Source organism: Quercus lobata, chromosome 6, assembly GCF_001633185.2.
Source record: "Quercus lobata isolate SW786 chromosome 6, ValleyOak3.0 Primary Assembly, whole genome shotgun sequence".
NCBI classification, from domain to species: Eukaryota; Viridiplantae; Streptophyta; class Magnoliopsida; order Fagales; family Fagaceae; genus Quercus; species Quercus lobata.
The window spans coordinates 23944395-23962093 of record NC_044909.1 but is presented as its reverse complement, the minus strand read 5'-3'; the positions used below and the strand labels follow the sequence as shown (position 1 = coordinate 23962093).

The window sequence follows — 17699 nt, the reverse complement described above, 5'->3', positions numbered from 1 at the left end:
GAAAGACTCACTAGGAGGAGTCCTTGACCTACGTTTGTAACTGTGATCCTCTTCACCATCAATAGAAGAGTCAGAAATGGATGAAGTTCTTTTTCGCTGTTCGCGGCGTAGCTTTCTCTTCATATGGTTAATTTTTAGTTGCATGGCTTTGGCATCCTCCTCGTGGGAAAGGTGGCTCGCATTTCGAGACTGGCTCCTGCTAGTGTGGGTGGTATGCACACTAACATCACGGTCCCTTCTCCATTCAAGATTGACAAAGTGATTTCATGTTGGGACCCCATAGATTCTGCCTGGTATGGACCTGACCTTATCATAGTTGCACGTCAGACTCACTGCAACACTAGAATTCCCCACAGATGGCGCCAATTGTAAGGACTGGATTTGGGTCCCTAGCCCAAAAGGTATATGGACTTAGGCCTAAAAAGCCCGATACAATGAATTTGTAGAGAGTGGGTTGGAAAACTGAGCTTTAACGAGTTGGACAACAAATATAAAAGGTTCAAGAGACAAGAAAAGGAAGATAAATTGATTCAAGTTAAAGAAAATTGTCCTCAGCACAGTCCGAGGAGATTTGTTCTTATATATTTCTTTCAAGTGTGATTATAAAGTTAGTTCTTGATGGCTACAGTGTTTCTCCCTTTCTTTCTCGACCCCCCATTTCTTAGGGGTCTTTTACATTATATATATCCCATCGAATGATCTTGGCCCTCCACTTGTTGATCTCCCAAGCCACCACTTGAGTGCTTGTCCTATCGAACACCCTTATAGGCCCTATGTGAGTTGGGGTGATCAAGACGGCAATGTTCAGGGGTCTTCTCCATATAAATGCGGTCAGAGAGTTAGTTAGAGGGCATTCAATGCGGTGGTAGCAGCTTTCTCTTAGATATTTCTGAGCTCCCACCTCTCCTGTACGTTCGTACTACATGTCCCTATCAGTGGCATTTCCTGAAAGGTCACCTTGAACGATAGGATATACATTTGATCGGTATTTTGTTTATCCGAGGAGATACTCCTTATTGGACAACTTCTTCAACCTTTCCATTTGCAGCCTACCCATGGGACTCTAAGCTTAACACCCTCACTAATGTTTATTCGTCCTCGGACCAACCAACCTTCTCGGCCAAGGCCCAACGCCCAATATATAATTTTGGGCCCTTATCCCTACATAAGTAATTAATTGTATAAGAACAATCAATTATGAAATATATAATTTCTTTGATTACAAAGAATTTCATATCGATATAGGGAAACACCCCGATGCCCTAGTATTTACACTATTGACTTAAATCAGTTATCATTGTTATTCTTGTTTACAATTACCAGGCAAAAATTATTCTTCATCTTCACCAAAAGTTTTTTTTTTAATTACATTGTCTTTGAATTTACCAGCTCCTTGTGGTTCGACCTCGGTATTCCGAAAATTATATTGCTACGATCTCCAGCAATTGGGAGTGAGCAAGTAAGGCTCATCACTGATAATGTGTTGTTGGCTTATGAAATTCTTCATGCTATACATACTGAGAAAAAAGGAAAGAAGAGCTCATTGGTTTTGAAGCTAGATATCAACAAAGCGTATGATAGGGTGGATTGTCCTTTTCTTCACGGCATTATGGTGAAGCTGGGTTTTTAGAAAGGTGGATTAGTTGGGTGATGGGATGTGTGACTACACTATCCTATTCCATCCTCATTAATGGGAAATCGTATGGTAACTTACAACCTTTAAGAAGGCTCCACCAAGGCGACCCTCTTTCACCATATTTGTTTCTTTTGTGTGCAGAGGGCTTTACTTCTCTTTTGGTGGAAGTAGAAATGGAGAGACGAATCAGTGGGGTTTCTATTTGCAAAAGTGCACCAAAAATCAGCAACTTATTATTTGCAGATGATTCTTTGCTATTTTGCCAATCCATTCAATCTGAAGTTACAGTGATCATTGAGATTCTCCAAGTTTATGTAGGTGCATCAGGCCAATCAATTAATCTGGAGAAATCCTTGGTGTATTTTAGCAATAATACCCCTAGTGGATAAAAAGAAGCAATTGTCTCGGCCTTGGGAGTGAAGGAGGTGGCGAGATTTGATTCTTACTTGGGTTTGCCTACCTTGATCGGACGTGCAAACTACCAAACTTTCTCCTTTATCAAGGATAGATTTTGGAAAAAATTGCTAGGTTGGAAGGGAATGATGTTTTCTAGGGCAGGAAAGGAAGTACTTATCAAGGTGGTAGCTCAATCCATACCCATTTACACTATGGGAGTATTTCAATTGCCATTGAAGTTATGCGACGGGCTCAATGCTTTGTGTGCAAAAATTTTGGTGGGGATAAGTTGGAAACGAGAGGAAGATTCCTTGGAAGAGTTGGAGTTTTTTATCTATGCCTAAGAAGGATGGTGGTATGGGATTTCGAGATTTGACAAGCTTTAATCTTGCTATGCTCGCTAAGTAGGGTTGGAGATTATTACAAGATCAAGACTCAATTTTGTTCCAATGCCTCAAGGCTAGATATTTCCCTCGATGCCATTTTCTTGATGCTGTTGAGCCACCAAATTGCTCATACACATGGAAAAGTATCATGGCAACAAAGTCTGTCCTAAAAAGTGGATGTTGCTGGAGAGTTGGTGATGGCTTATCCATTAGAGTTGCTGAGGACAAATGGATACCAAACCATCCAACCAACAGAATCCTAAATCCAACAGAGGTGGAGGATAAGGAATGGTGGGTTGCTGACCTTGTTAATCCAGACCTTAATTGGTGGAACCATGAGTTCATCATGTCAAGATTCCATAACGAAGATGCAGAAGCTATTTGCAGAATCCCCTTGAGTTGTAGGCATGTGTTGGACTCAATTATTTGGCTCCATAGTAAGGAAGGTGTGTACTCTTGCAAGTCCGGGTATTAAGTGGCAAAACAGCTTACAAGAGAGGCTAGCCAGGCTGAATGCTCCGCGGGTCCAGTTGGACAGCATGTTTGGTTGATGTTAGGGAAGCTAAGAGTGCCTAATAAAATTAAGGTTTCGATTGGTGAGCATGTTAGGAAATTCTACCTACTTATGTGAACCTAGCTAAAAGAAAAGTTATACCAGATAATTTCTGCCAGTGCTGTGGGAGCTGCCCTGAAACCAGAGTGCATGTGCTGTGGAAGTGTGGTGCTGCCCAAGATGTGTGGGCAGGTGCCCTACTCGGCTCCAGAAATTTCCAAATATGCATATTGATACCTTGTAGCTATTCGTGATTCTCTTGAACAGGCTTACCAAATCAGAATTTGAGCTCTTCCTCGTTCAAGCTTGGTTTATATGGAACCAACGAAACACAGTATTACATGGGGGAAGTTTCGAAGATCCGGGTTGGCTAAACAAAAGAGCTTTTGATTTTCTAAAGGAGTTTCAACAAACGCAGATGCAACTATCCATTCTTGCTACAACGCCTATTAGGAATGTTTGGCAACCCCTACCACAATCAATGTACAAACTAAACTTTGATGCCACCATTTTTACTGATTTGAATTGCTCTAGCTTTGGTGCAATTATCCAGAATGACAGAGGAGAGGTGATCGCTGCTATGTCAGTTAAAGGGCCACCCATCACCAACAGTGAGGAGGTTGAAGCTTTAGCTTGCAGAAAGGCACTAGAATTCTCCATTGATGCTGACTTCTTGGAGTTGATCATTAAAGGTGACAATGCCAATGTTATGAGGGCTATTTCTTCATTGCTTCCAAACCATTCTTTGCTGGGCCATATTATCGAAGATGTAAAGTGTCTTATGTGCGGTCTGCAATATGTATCTGCCAACAGTATTAGGAGGGAGGGAAATAAGATAGCACATGTCCTGGCTAGACATGTTTTTTTTTTTTTGAAAGTGGACTGATCTATTATTCATTTAAATGTAAGGAATCATAATACAATGCCTTAATAGCTAGTGGGGGTGTATTCTCCAACCAGACTATATCCTCAGTTACATCTTTCGCATATCTAGCTAAAGCATGTGCCACGGAATTTGCACCTCACTTAACTTGACTAAAACATACCCATCTAATCCCATTAGCCAGCCATTGGATATCCTGTATTATGTGTCCAAGCCATGACTAATCAGCCCCAGATGATGAAAGTGAAGACATGACAACTACATTATCCCCCTCAACGACCAAGTCTGTAAAACCTGCGTCAATGGCAAACTCCAACGCTCTTCGACATGCTAAGATTTCTGCCTCTTCACTGCCTCCAACCGGTGGACCTTTTGCAGTCATTGCTACCATTACCTCCCCCTTACAATTCTGAATTATTCCTCCCACCCCAGACATGTTCAAGTCCGAGAATATGGCAGTGTCAAAGTTTAACTTGAAAATAGGGTCCGGCGGCGGTTTCCATGTGCATACACCTGCATCCGTTTGAGCTGGAATGTCTAACTGATCCTGGGACTGTTGGAATTCATTCAAGTAGTCGCATGCCCTCTTGTTCAGCCACCTCGAGTCCATAACCTTTTTCCCGTGAGCAACTGCATTTCTTTGGTTCCATATTAACCAAGCTTGCATGATAAAAAGTTCAAACTCCAGTATGGTTAGAAGGTTGAACATTTCAAGAAATAATTGGAGCACATCTTGTTGACCGGTATGGCTTTTTTGCAGCCTCGCCCAACTTCCTGCCCAATCATCTTTTGCCACGGCACAATCCCACAAGGCGTGCACCCCTGTTTCAGAGTCCCTAGAGCAGAGCAAGCAAACGTCCTCTTCAATTATTTTTCTTCTCACCAGGTTAGGTCGGGTAGGGAGGGTGTTTAGGCATGCCCTCCATCCGAAAACCTTAATCTTGTTGGGCACTCTGAGCTTCCATAGTTTTGACCAAAGCTGAACTCCAAAAGGACCCGTGGATGTCTTAGCCCCCTCTTCGCTCTTCTTCAAAGTTCTCGCAGCATGGTAACCCGATCTAACTGAGTGTGCTCCTTTTTTTGTATGTAGCCATGTTATTGCATCCGAGGCTTGTCTGTGGCTCAGTGGTATCCTCAAAATAGCATCGACATCTTCTTTGTGGAATTTCGCAGCAATTAAGTCACTCTTCCACTCTTTCAAGTCTTGATTAATTAGATCAAACACGTACCATTCTTGCACCTCTTCCTCCGGTGGATGAATCACCCCATTTGTTGGATGATTCGGAATCCACTTATCTGTTAACACCTTCACTTCTTATCCATCCCCAATCCTCCAACAACAGCCAGATTTCAGAATTGGTATTGCTGCCAATATGCTCTTCCATACATATGAATAGTTTGGTACTTCCTTTGCTTCCAAAACATGACACCAAGGGAAATATTTAGGTTTGAAGCACTGGTACAGTAAGGAATCTTGTTTCTGTATTAGCCTCCACCCCTGTTTTGCCAGCATGGATAAATTAAAGGTTCTTAAATCCCTAAACCCCAAACCTCCCTTCTTCTTGGCCTCGGTTAGTTTACTCCAACTTGTCCAGTGAATCTTCCTCTCCTCTCCTTCCTGCCTCCATCAAAACCTTGCACACATTGCGTCGAGTTCATCACAAAGCTTTTTGGGCAATTGAAATACCTCCATGGTGTATATGGGAATCAATTGAGCAACTGCCTTAATCAACACCTCTTTCCCAGCTTTCGATAACAGCTTACCCTTCCACCCTTAGAGCTTCTTCCACACCCTATCTTTGAGATAGGCGAATGAGTGGTATTTTGCTCGACCTACCAATGTGGGTAGCCCCAAATAAGTCTCAAACCGGTCCACCTCCTTCACTCCCAAAGAGTTTATGATCCAGTTTTTCTGTTCTATAGGTGTATTCCTATTGAAGTACACTGAAGATTTCTCCAAATTTATGCATTGTCCTGAGGCTCCCGCATACACTTGCAAGATTTCAGTAATCACCTGCACCTCACGCTGCCTTGCTTGACAAAAGATCAAAGAATCTTCTGCAAACAAAAGGTTGGTGATTCTTGGGGCCCTCCGACAAATAGAGACACCATGTATAAGCCCCTCAGCCTCTGAATTCTGCAACAAATCATCAAGAGTATTCTTAACATGTCTAGTTATATGGTGTTATGGCTAGACATGTTAAGAATACTCTTGATGATATGTATTGGCTGGAAAACTCTCCACCTCCAGCTGTGGATGCTTTGGACCAGGACTTTATTAATACTTATAAATAAAAAGTGTGTTGGTTTGGCCTTCAAAGAAAAAAAAAATCACCGCAAAAAGTTTTTCCGATAGTATCTTCTCCCTGTTGGCATCTTTTTCTCCACAAACCAAATGTTGACTGGCGTGAGCCTTTTCCAAATGACATATTCTACTCATAAACTGTTCATGAGAATTATAACTTTCATACTGTAAAATGCCTGTACATATCTCTTATCTCATAATAACTGAACATAAACTGTGAAATTCATGAATTATTTCACCCAAAAAAAAAAAAAAGAAGAAATTCATGAATTATTAGAAATCATATTGTAAAACTATTTGGGAAGCTTTTTGGAACCTAGTCAAACATATTCTACTCAAACCATTTGCTTGTTCACGTAGGTTTTCTTTTTACATAGAATTAGGATTTGGGTTATGATTTTTCATTTGACTACCAAATCCCGGATATCCATGCATTTAGCCCAACTCACAATCCGTCACTTTCACCACTAGGGACGAAACCCTTGATTGTAAGGTGTGCTTGGGAGCCCAAGTCAGTGTCTGTCACTGTCTGATGCTCTCGTCTTGTGCAATTTAATATGATATTTTGTAAAAGAAGTGATTAAAGGAGAAAAGCAAAAGGATGAAAAGTGACATCGGAATCAATCTTCTTCTTCTCCATGGACTTGGGAGTTGGGCTTTTATTTATTTATTTTATGTTTGTTTTTTCTTTAATTTTCATTATTTATTATATTATTAGAGCAACCGGTCATGCAAAATCTTGTAAAATACAAAAAATAGTCTATTTTATACATTTTGAGCAAAAAAAACTCACATCAGTGAGTACAAAATTATGCATAAATACATAAGTGTTACAATAACCATGCATATATTCACAGTTACTGTAACTCGTGCATTTAATATTTTAATATTTTTTTATAGTGTTGTGTCTATGAGAGAGAGGAGTAGTTAGTGAGAAAAATAATAAAAAATTGTAAAAGAATGAATATTTTATTGAATAAATGTGTAGAATAGATAGACTGATATGAGTATTTTGTAAAAATGAGTATATAAAATAAAAAAATAGCTTTTTTGTACGTAAAATAGATGAAAAGTTTGCCTGGGCTAATGCAGTTGCTATTATCCTTCCACTTTGAAGGTGAGCTTGGTTCGGCTTTTTGAAGTTGGGTTTTTAAAAAAGTTGAGTTTTTTAAAAGTGCATAATGAAAAAGTGTTTTTTCAAAAAACTGAGTGTTTGGTAAAAGTTGTTAAAAAGTGCTTTTTGAAAAAGCTGAGTGTTTGGCTAACATTTATAAAAGTTGCAGTTTGAGGGATAAATTACCAAAAAGGACAATGTATATATAAGAGAATTTATTTCATACTTAAATCAACTACTTCATATACTTACTAAATAATAATAATAATAATAATAATAATATATTATTGGTATTATTTTAATACTGTTTGGGCAATTTTTCTTTTTTAGTGTCATAATTATTTGTTATTATCATTAATGACTTATTTTTCAATATTAATTAAATCTAAATAATTTTCATCATCATGAAGCACAAAATGAAAATGTAAAAAGATGATAAAATATGCATCAATAATCCAAGTTTAAATTGTACTACATATAAATGTAAAAAAGATAATAAAATACATACCAATAACCCAAGTTTAAATTGTACTACATGATATTAAAAAAAAAAAACTACTACTACTAATTATTATCCCTCCAAATGGAATTAGCAATGGAATTACGAAGAACCACCATTACTAATACTATTTTAATATAAATCAACATAATAATAAGAACATCAAGACAATTCAGAATATATCAAGACAATTTAGAATATACCAACACTGTAATGAAAATTCCAAATGTGTTTACATTACACATATATTAGTCCAAAACTAATACTAAATATCACATAACTTAGTTTAAAGTTAATATAACATAGCTAATACTAAATATCACATAACTTAGTTTAAAGTTAATACAACATAACCAAACGGGTACTGATTACTTTTGGCATGACTTAAAAAATAATGAAATAAGAAAAAGAAAAAGTGGAGGACTAGCTGTAACCTGAAAATGAAATAAAGACAGGTAACGTCCACAATGATTTGGGGGTGTGATTTGTGAGGACCACTTTGAAAAGTAGTACATATAAATAATTAAGAGGTCCTCAAGGCCCAAAGCAAAACTAATGGTCTTGACTCGTGAGCCTTAAAACTCGGATAAGCTTTTGGGTCCGGAAATTTTTTCGTTTCATGATCCTTTTCAGAATTTAAATTGGGCTTAATGGCCCGAGACTTGTCCTTATTTTGTCTTTCAAAGCGGAGGGCTGGTTGGAGTTGTATATTCACTCATTTGTCTTATCCAAAACTAAATAGCTTACCCAAACATATTTAGAATTATCTTGTTTAAACCCATAATAAGGCGATTGGAGTTTAGTTAAATGAATTTTTTAATGAGTACCATGGCTTGTTTAAATAATGTATATGGATAGTTTTATAAATAGTAATGTAATAATTTTGAGAAAGATATCTTCAAACATGTTTAGAACTAAACTTTGTTCAATCCAAAATTGTGAATATCATATTAGATACTATTTTTCATTTGGGCAAGAGAACATCATATTATGCTACCGCTATTTCTACAACACATATATTTAAGGACTCAAAAGTGAAAATAATTTCATCTAACTCATCCTACTAACACATATATATGTATGTATGTATATAAAAGACTAGTACCATACAAATTAATTAATATTCTTAGGATCCGTTTGGATTGAGCTTATTTTTGCTAAAACTGAAAACTGAAACTGAAAATGCTGTAGCAAAATAATTTTTAAATGTGTGAATAGTACTGTGGGACCAACTTTTAATAAAAAAGTTGCTAAAAAGTGGAATTTGTGGATCCATGAACAGTGCACTTGTACACTGTTCATGGTTGACTTGGTCAAATGTTGCGGCTGGAAAAAAAAAAAAAAAAAAAAAAAGGCAAAACGTGAAACCAGAAACGCAGACACAGCTTCAGCTCAATCCAAACACATACTTAGTATCAAAATAAGATAAAACGCGATTCTCAAAAAAAAAAAAACATAAGATAAAACGCATAAGCATAAAACTTTAGTTTTTCATGGGCTATTCAACCAAAGTCAAATTTGATCTTAATGATTGTTCCTGTTTGCTTATTGGAACATAATATTTTGATATCGATAATTATGGTGTACTAGTTTGGATATATTTCATATTTTATCTTTCTTAAAAGAAAAGCATAAAACTCATCAACTTTTTCAATCCAAATTCTCAAATCCATGACAATCCAAAAATGCGACAAAGTTATCTTTATCCTCTTTTTTTTTTTTTTTTTTTTTTTAATTTAAATTAATTATTATTTTTATTTCTCTAATCAATCTAACCAGTCCCAATCCTTATTTTCATCTTTCTTCTCTCTCTTAACTTTTCTTCTTTTTCTTATTTATTTCCTAACAGTGCCCATGGTTTTAAAAACCAAACTGTTGAAAGAACAAAAAAGAAGAGGGGGCTTGAAGGCCAGGCCAGGGTTTAATTGGTGATCAAATTTTGATTAAAGATTAGATCATGTATTTCATAATTTATTATGGTAGACACCCAATTGTGCAACTTACATTTAACCTCACTTCATCACAATGGTCATATCACATCCCAAGGGTAAAATTGTAATTTTAACTGTTTGATTTCCGATTGCATTCCATAAAATAATTTTTGAAGTCTTAATGATCAAAATGACAAGTCATGAGCCTTAATTAGAACATCGTATTAAAATATATCATAAAATCAAAATTTGATAATTACAATGCATCCACATAATTTGAATCTAAAAATATGGGATTATGAACAATTGATTTTGATTGGTTCAATGAGAATTCAATTTAAAACCAATAATGTGTTATGATCCTATTGGTCAAAACTAAAAGCAATGGTAGGATTGCATGGACTCAATTAATCTGGCTGTCAAAGCATTAATGATTCACTTTATTTTTGGAAAAATTACTATTTTAAATGGACAATTAATGATAATCGAGGCATGAAAATTCTTTATTTATTTATTTATACAATATATAAATTTTACTTTAGCTTATTCTAAGTGTATATGTATGTGAAACTCCTTTTTAGAGACTTGAATCCTGACCCTTGCCTCTTCCTCCTGTACTCTAAATGAACTTTGTACTTGAGAAGTGATCATCACTCCAAGAGTGCATGGTGGTTTGATGCATGAAATTTTGAAATTGAGTTAATCAGGTTTTGTTGATAATAAAAGAGAGTTAAGTTGGGGGCTACTAATGATAATTGTGATGAAACTCTTTTTCAAGAAATGACCTATGCTAACTATTTCGTGAATATCTCTTAGACCACTTCAAATTTTTTGGTGAGGTTAATTTTTCTTAAAACTATACATTCGGGGCTTTAATTTGAGCATAAGAATATACCCATTTTGTTAAGAAACGATTGAGATGATTTTTTGAAGTTGACCTTACAGCCTACAGGCTGTTACAGGAAGCTATAGAAATAACCAAAATTTCAACTCTTTTACTTGCTTTCCACTCCCACCAACCTTGAAATTAATACAACACACATGCTAACTCCCTCAGTTAATGCTCCCAATTCAGAATTTTCACAATCTCACATTAAAAACTCTCATTCTAAATCCCTCAGCATCCATTATAAATACTGCCCTTAAGCATCAGTTCAAAACCACCCCAAATCCCTAAAACTCTAGAGGTAGTAGTGAGCAAGGTTCTTTTGATATTTTGATCTTCTTCATCTCAACACACTAAAAGGGTTAGCTTTGTCCTCTTGGTTTTGAGTTATCAACTTCTTCTTATGAATCTCTCTCTAAGAGAATTCTCCATTGCCTTTTGCTTGGAGTGTTAGTGCATGTAGGTATGGTTTCTGACCATTCTTTTTAATTAGTTATATTTTTTTTAAAAAATTAAAATTAAAAATGCTTTCTTTTATGTTCTTCATATATTTTTATTTATTAGCTTAGGAACCCTTAATAACCCTCAGCTAATTAGGTAACAAATAGAAACCAATGGTTTGTGGTGACTCCTAAAAGATGAAAAAACAACAAATGGACTCACTAATGCACACACAATCACTCAAGTGTCTACACTAATCACACATTCCACGTGTGTCTCACCAAGGATCCTTTCTAAAGCCACATGGCATGGGAAGGGTTAGCCACCAAATCTGGCATTGAAATTGATGAAGCTCTGAAAATTAGTAGGCTGAATGTTTTGGGCTACGCCAATGATCTGATGACCTGAAGAGAAAGAAAAAGGACTGTCAGGGGTGATCAGGGTGAACTGGCCAAGGACCCTCCGACGGTTAAGTCAGTTTTCTCTCTAGAACACAAGGATAATGAATATGTAAATAGTAAAACGTACCTTGGGCTAATGAAGTCAAATCCTTAGAGAGATTTTAGTGGGTCTACTTGCTCGGATCCACTACCATCATGGGAGATGTGTGTAGTTAGAATGGAGGAAATGGTGCGGATTTCTGGGAATCCTCCCCACGTTCTAGAATGAAATAGCGTAGTTTGATTGCTTGGTGTTCGTAGAAAAATCATTCTAAGTGTTATTTTGCCATCCATGCCCCTGTGTGACATGGACGACTAGGTTGCTTTAGACGATCATAATCATTTATGGACGGATCCTATTTATATCTGTAATACTTTTGTTGGGCTTCCTTCCTTGTGGATTGTTTTAGACGCGGTTTGGTTATAGACGACTAGCATGGACGAATTGGACTTAATTTTGCCCACCATCAGTTGTCCCCTTGTCCTTGTGTCGTCCATACAATTGTTGATATTATGGTTACTATTATTATTATTATTATTATTATTTTACACGTGGCGATTTTTCAGTGGTTGATGAGTTTTCCACGTGGCAGTTTTGTGGTGGCTTGGGATCCAACGTCCTAGATGTCGACACGTGGCTTAATCTTAGAGGTCTACACGTCGCATCATTTCATTCTTCAAAAAAGTTGCCACATGCCCCACCCTATTACCTATAAATAGCTTAATCCCTCTCTTACCCTCTTACTCTTCTCATATTTTCTTTTCTAACATTCTCTTCTTTGCTCATCCTTCACGCCTTGTCTAGCAGTCTTCCTCCATCCTTAGTCCTCTTCTTCTAGCATCAAGCGCCCTCTTCCTCTTTGTCTGTAGGTTTTCTTTTAAGAATTCACTAGAAATGGTTGAAATAGTAGTGTCTTCGTCTAACGATAGGGACGATAGGGAGATAGACGAGTATCATGATGAAAGTAATAGTAGTGAAGGTAGTAGTAGTAGCAAGAGAAGTTCTGAGAGTAGCTTTTCAGATGAGGTTTATTTTTCTGGCACACCTGGGATTCCTTTAGAGGCTTTCTAGGAAGAGATGAGGAAGAGGGTAGCATCAAGGTCGTCTGTTGGCCCGTCTACTGCTCCTCTAGCACCCATTCCTTCTGTTCAGCCAGCAGACGATGTTTTGGCTTGTTATGCTTTAAACATACCATCCTCCATAGATGCGGAAAAACTCCATAAACTTAGGGGTAAATATCAAATACCATACGACATCCATACTCATCTTCCAGCTACTGGGGAGTGGTGTTGCACTCCCAACTCCCCTGGGATAGGTATATATGACGCTTATATGTTAGGTGGTCTTAGTGTTCCTTTAAATGCCTTTGCTAGAGAAATTTTGACTAGGTTAGGCATTTCCCCCAACCAACTTAACCCTAATGATTGGCGAATTATTGTGGCAATGCAAGTATTGTGGAGAGAAGTTTTTGAAGGGAATCGTCCTTTCACTGTGGACGAGTTCCTATATTGTTATAAACCTTCTGGGATTAACCAGTCACTTGGTTTTTATCAGTTCTCTGCCCAAGGTTCAAACTGTAGAATGATAAGATCTCTTCCCACTTCTAATAGAGAGTGGAATAAAGAGTTCTTTTTCGTCTCTAGTCCTGGGGTTGGAGACCCTTTTGAGGTTGGTAGGGATACTTTCCCTCCATTAGTCAATGATTGGGGTCATCTTCGCCCTAAGGGTATGTGATCCCTTTTCACTCGTCTACATGCATATGTATGTTTTAACTTTGCTTTTCTTTTTGTAGCTGTAACTCGTCCAAGATTGAAAAACACGCTCCTAAATAGAGTTCGTCGAGCCTGTTACTTCCCAGATAGGAGCTTTCACTCTTTGACGACCCTACATTGTCTTGCTTGCTGGGGTCTAGGTTCTGAATCGTTTGAAGAAGCTTTGTTTTATGAGAGTACTACTCGTTGAAGTAAGGTTCATTTTCCTTGCATTATTTTATTTTATTTTTTATCAATCCATTTTAAGCGTTGACGACCCTTTTTTTTTTTTGAAGGAACGGCTACGATGAAGGAAAATAAGGAGAAGGAACTTGCTAGTGGCAATGAAATCGTCCAGATAAAGGATGCTACCCCTCTCCAAACTCGTCCAAACGTTCCTAAGACGTTAAAGCTTGTGCCCCCTAGCTCTTTTGAGAAACTCTTTTGAGAAGAGGAAGGTTGTGTCTAGGATGGTTGATGTGGGGAATCTTCCCAGCCATCGGGGTTTAAAAAGGGCTAAGGTTGATTCATCCAGTTATGGCAAGGCTCCTCTCTTCGAGTCCAATCCTCCCCTAGCTGAGAACCCTGTTAAAGTCCCCCCCCCCTTTCTTCTGAAGCTCCCCCTTGTCCTAATCCAGAGTCGTCCAAAGCCCTTCTTGTGTTTGCCTTTTACCCTCTTATAAGGAGTGAGACCCTGGCCTAGAATAGGTTCAAGACAGTGTTAAAAGAAGACGATGTCATGGCTTGCTATGATATGTTTGTTAAGGAATTTGAGCATTCCACCGTCTATGATCTTTTCAAGGTACTTCTCTTCATCCATAGTGAGCTATAAAATTTCCTTTTAGGAATCAGACTTTAACCTTTTGTCCCATGCAAGTCATGTCCAAGTTCATGGTGGCGTCCAAGAAGGCCACGAAGTTGGACAAGGAGAAAATTAGGTTGGACACCAAAGTTCGTGCAATGAAGAAGGAGCTTAGCAAGCGAGCTGGGGAAAAGATGGAGTTGGAAGGCAAGGTGAAGCGTCTAAATTTTGAGGTGAAAGAGTTGAAAATTTTGGCTGAGGAGCTCAGGACGGACATCGTCAAGAAGGAAACTCATCTTGACCACTTGCAGAAGAAGAGTGATGAGCTTTCATCTTCCATGAGCAAGGCCAAGGACGAGGTAGTCAAACAGTTCAAATCCTCTAGTGCTTATACCAAGCTTCTGGACAAAACCTATGCTGCTGGTTTTGAGGATTTTCGTCTAGATGCTTGTGAAGCTTTTCCTGGAGTGGACTTTGACTCCATAAAGCTTCCTATGGCGGTTGGGAGCTCATTACTTCCAAGCACCTTTGAGGACGTTGATATAGATGACGATGCAACCACCTCTGATAAGCCAAAAGATGATGCTCAACCTATGGAGGTTGCTCAACCCAAGGATGATGCCCCCACCGATTTATCCCAGTAGTTTCTTTCTTTTATTATGAGCAATTTTTTTTTTGGGTCCATTGTTTTGGACCATTTTTAATTTGCTCAAGTACATTCACTTCGTCCATGGTTTTGGATGTAAGTTATATACATTTGCTCTTAACTTTCAAGGGTTTTTGGACGATGGTCGTCTACCCTTTTTATGAACAAGTTAATATATGCTTGCTCGTCCATGATTTGAACTTTATTTATTTATGGATTTCGAAGGCCTAAGTGTTTGCTCGTCCATGTTTTGGGCTTTACTTAGGGACTTTGGACATTCGCCATCCTTAGATATTGTTTATTCGTTGCATGCATGCTTTTCTTCGTCTATTATTTATCGATGAGTGTACGGGGAGGTGTTTGTTCCTTCCCTTTTATACTTTTGATTTTACCTTAAGGTTTTATTTCACCATGTGACAATTTGCCTTTTCCTCGTCTAAGGATGGCTTGAGACAATACGTCTCTGCATCCAAAGGTTTTACATGTCTATAGGTTTTAAGCTTTTCATGGACTTTAGTTTTATAGAGAATCATCAACAGTTAAGTTAGAAAATTCAAACTGCTTTATATACAACGAAGAACTTTATACATAACATCGTCCATAGACATTGCTCTTGCTAGTAACTAGTTCTTTTTAGGGAATTCAAACTACTTTATACACACACGAACTTTGTTCATGACATCGTCCATAGACATTGCACATGTCAGTAGCCAGTGCTTTTTAGGGAATTCAAATGCTAGAAAACGTAAAATACTGCTAGAAAACATAAGTGCTGAAAGATAATATAGATAGATTACTGGTCGAAACCAATAGTCCGTAGGCTTACGGTCAACCATGCTGACCTTCTTAACGAGTCTTCACTAATAGTACTTTCTCAAGTGCTCCACATTCCATGGATGCTCCAGCCTTCATCCATCTAAGGCTTCTAGATAGTACGATCCTTGTCTTTTGCAGTTGATGACTTTGTATGGTCCTTCCCAATTAGGTCCTAACTTTCCATGAGTATGGTCCTTAGTAGCTAGGGACGCCCATTTTAGGACGAGGTCTCCAATACTAAACTGCCTGGGTTTATAAACCAACATATTGTGGTTCTTGGTCATCAGGTTCTTGTAGTGTGCCACTCTTTGTTTCACATCCATCCTTACCTCGTTAATGAGATTAAAGCTTAGACGGAGTTGTTTCTCATTTTCCTCATCCTTATGGTGGACCACTTTGTAGCTAGTCAGGCCAACCTCTGCGGTTATCACTGCATCAATTCCATATGTTAGCTTAAAAGGAGTCTCTCCAATAGGAGTCCTCACTGTTGTCCTGTATGCCCAAAGGACGCTAGGTAGTTCATCTGGCCATATCCTCTTCGCCCCCTCAAGCCGAGTCTTGATGATCTTCAATAAGGATTGGTTTGGAACTTCTGCTTGTCCATTGGCCTATGGAAGGGAGGGTGAGGAGTAGTGATTCTGATTCCCAGCTATTCACAGAACTTTCTGAAGGGTGTGTTATCGAACTGGCATCCATTGTTTGAGACAAGCACCCTAGGAATTCCAAAACGGCAAATGATATTCTTCCAAATGAAGTTTCTAATGTTTTGCTCAGTAATCTTCACTAATGGTTCTGCTTCCACCCATTTAGTAAAATAATCAATTCTTACCACCAAGAACTTCATTTGCCTTGTCCCCATGGGAAAGGAACCAAGGATGTCAAGTCCCTACCAGGCAAATGGCCATGGGGCCACCATCAGGGTAAGGTACTCTGATGGTCATCTAGGCACATTGCTGAAGCGCTGACACTTGTCACATGCTCTAACATATGCTTCGGCATCTGCTTACATGAACGGCCAGTACTATCTCGCACGAACAATCTTATGGACAAGGGACCTTGCTCTTGAATGATTTCAACATGCTCTTTTATAGACATCTCTCATGATGTATTTGACTTGTCTAGGGTCAAACATCTCAGGTAGGGCTGAGAAAAACCCCTTTTGTATAACACTTTATCGATAAGGACGAATTTAGCTACTCTAACCCTAAGTTTCCGTGCTTCTTCCTTCTCCTTAAGGAGTATGTCGTCCTTAAGGTAAGATATAATCGGTGTAGTCCAGTTGGCTTCTCCATCTATCTGCTGTACTTTAGGGACATTAATGCTTGGGATAAACTGGACCTTCACCTGTTCATTTATGATGCCATCTGCAGAGGCGATTTTGGCCAGACTATTCGCTTCCATGTTCTCCTCTCTTGGGATCTGTTGAAATTTAGCCGATGTGAAACTTTTGGCGCAATGCCTAACTTTACTTAAATACCTCTTCATTCGTTCTTCCTTGGTTTCGCATGTTCCATTCATTTGGCCTATAATCAGCTGTGAGTCTCCCTGGACGAAACTGACTTTACTCCTAGTGATTAAGCTAACTCCAATCCCTGGAGGAGGGCTTCATCTTCAACTTCGTTGTTGGTCTTCTGAAACTGTAGACATATCGCATGCTCTAGACGATCTCCTTTGGGTGACTGTAAAATTACACTGACTCCTCTTATATACTGAGTAGACAAACCATCCACATGGACGATCCATTGTTTTGCTCCCTCTCCTCCATTCTGCTGGTTATGGGTTGGAGTGAATTCTGCAATAAAGTTCGCAAGTGCTTGGGCCTTTATTACTTCTCTAGGACGATACCTTACGTCAAACTCACTGAGCTCCACTGCCTGTTGAATCAATCATCTGTCCTTTAGCTCCCCTTAATGCCTTGCTGGTGTAGTAGACGGATTTCTGCACCTTCCCTTCTTTCCTAATTAAGGCTGAGCTTACTACATGAGGAGATACTACTAGGTAGAGATACAACTCTTCGCCCATTTTGGACGTGCTTAATAAAGGAGTTGTAGTGAGATAAGTCTTGAAATCTTCAAATGCTCGCAAACACTCATCCGTCCACTCAAATGCTTTCCTAAGCACCTTGAAAAATGGTAAACACTTGTCAATAGCTTTTGAGACAAACCTGTTAAGGGCAACTACTCGTCCAGTTAGACTCTGGACTTCTTTGACAT

The 17699-nt window shown here is 38.4% G+C and overlaps 1 protein-coding gene across 1 annotated transcript; it reads right to left on the bottom strand.

Moving 5' to 3' along the window:
• Positions 1–15578: 15578 nt before the first annotated feature.
• Positions 15579–16887, bottom strand: LOC115950014. The gene is made up of 2 exons (XM_031067268.1): positions 16690–16887; positions 15579–16094 (listed from the first exon to the last, which is right to left on the bottom strand). Exons 1-2 carry the CDS (start codon positions 16885–16887, stop codon positions 15579–15581), a joined length of 714 nt encoding a protein of 237 aa, XP_030923128.1.
• Between the last annotated feature and the right edge of the window lie 812 nt (positions 16888–17699).

What these genes read in the sequence shown, in the direction of transcription:
- LOC115950014 (XM_031067268.1), bottom strand. Translation starts at nt 16,887, where the DNA reads ATGGAAGCGAATAGTCTGGCCAAAATCGCCTCTGCAGATGGCATCATA. An exon ending in AAGAAGCACGGAAACTTAGG is followed by an intron (nt 16,095 to 16,689) that starts GTTAGAGTAGCT and finishes TCCCTTCCATAG; the next exon opens with GCCAATGGACAAGCAGAAGT.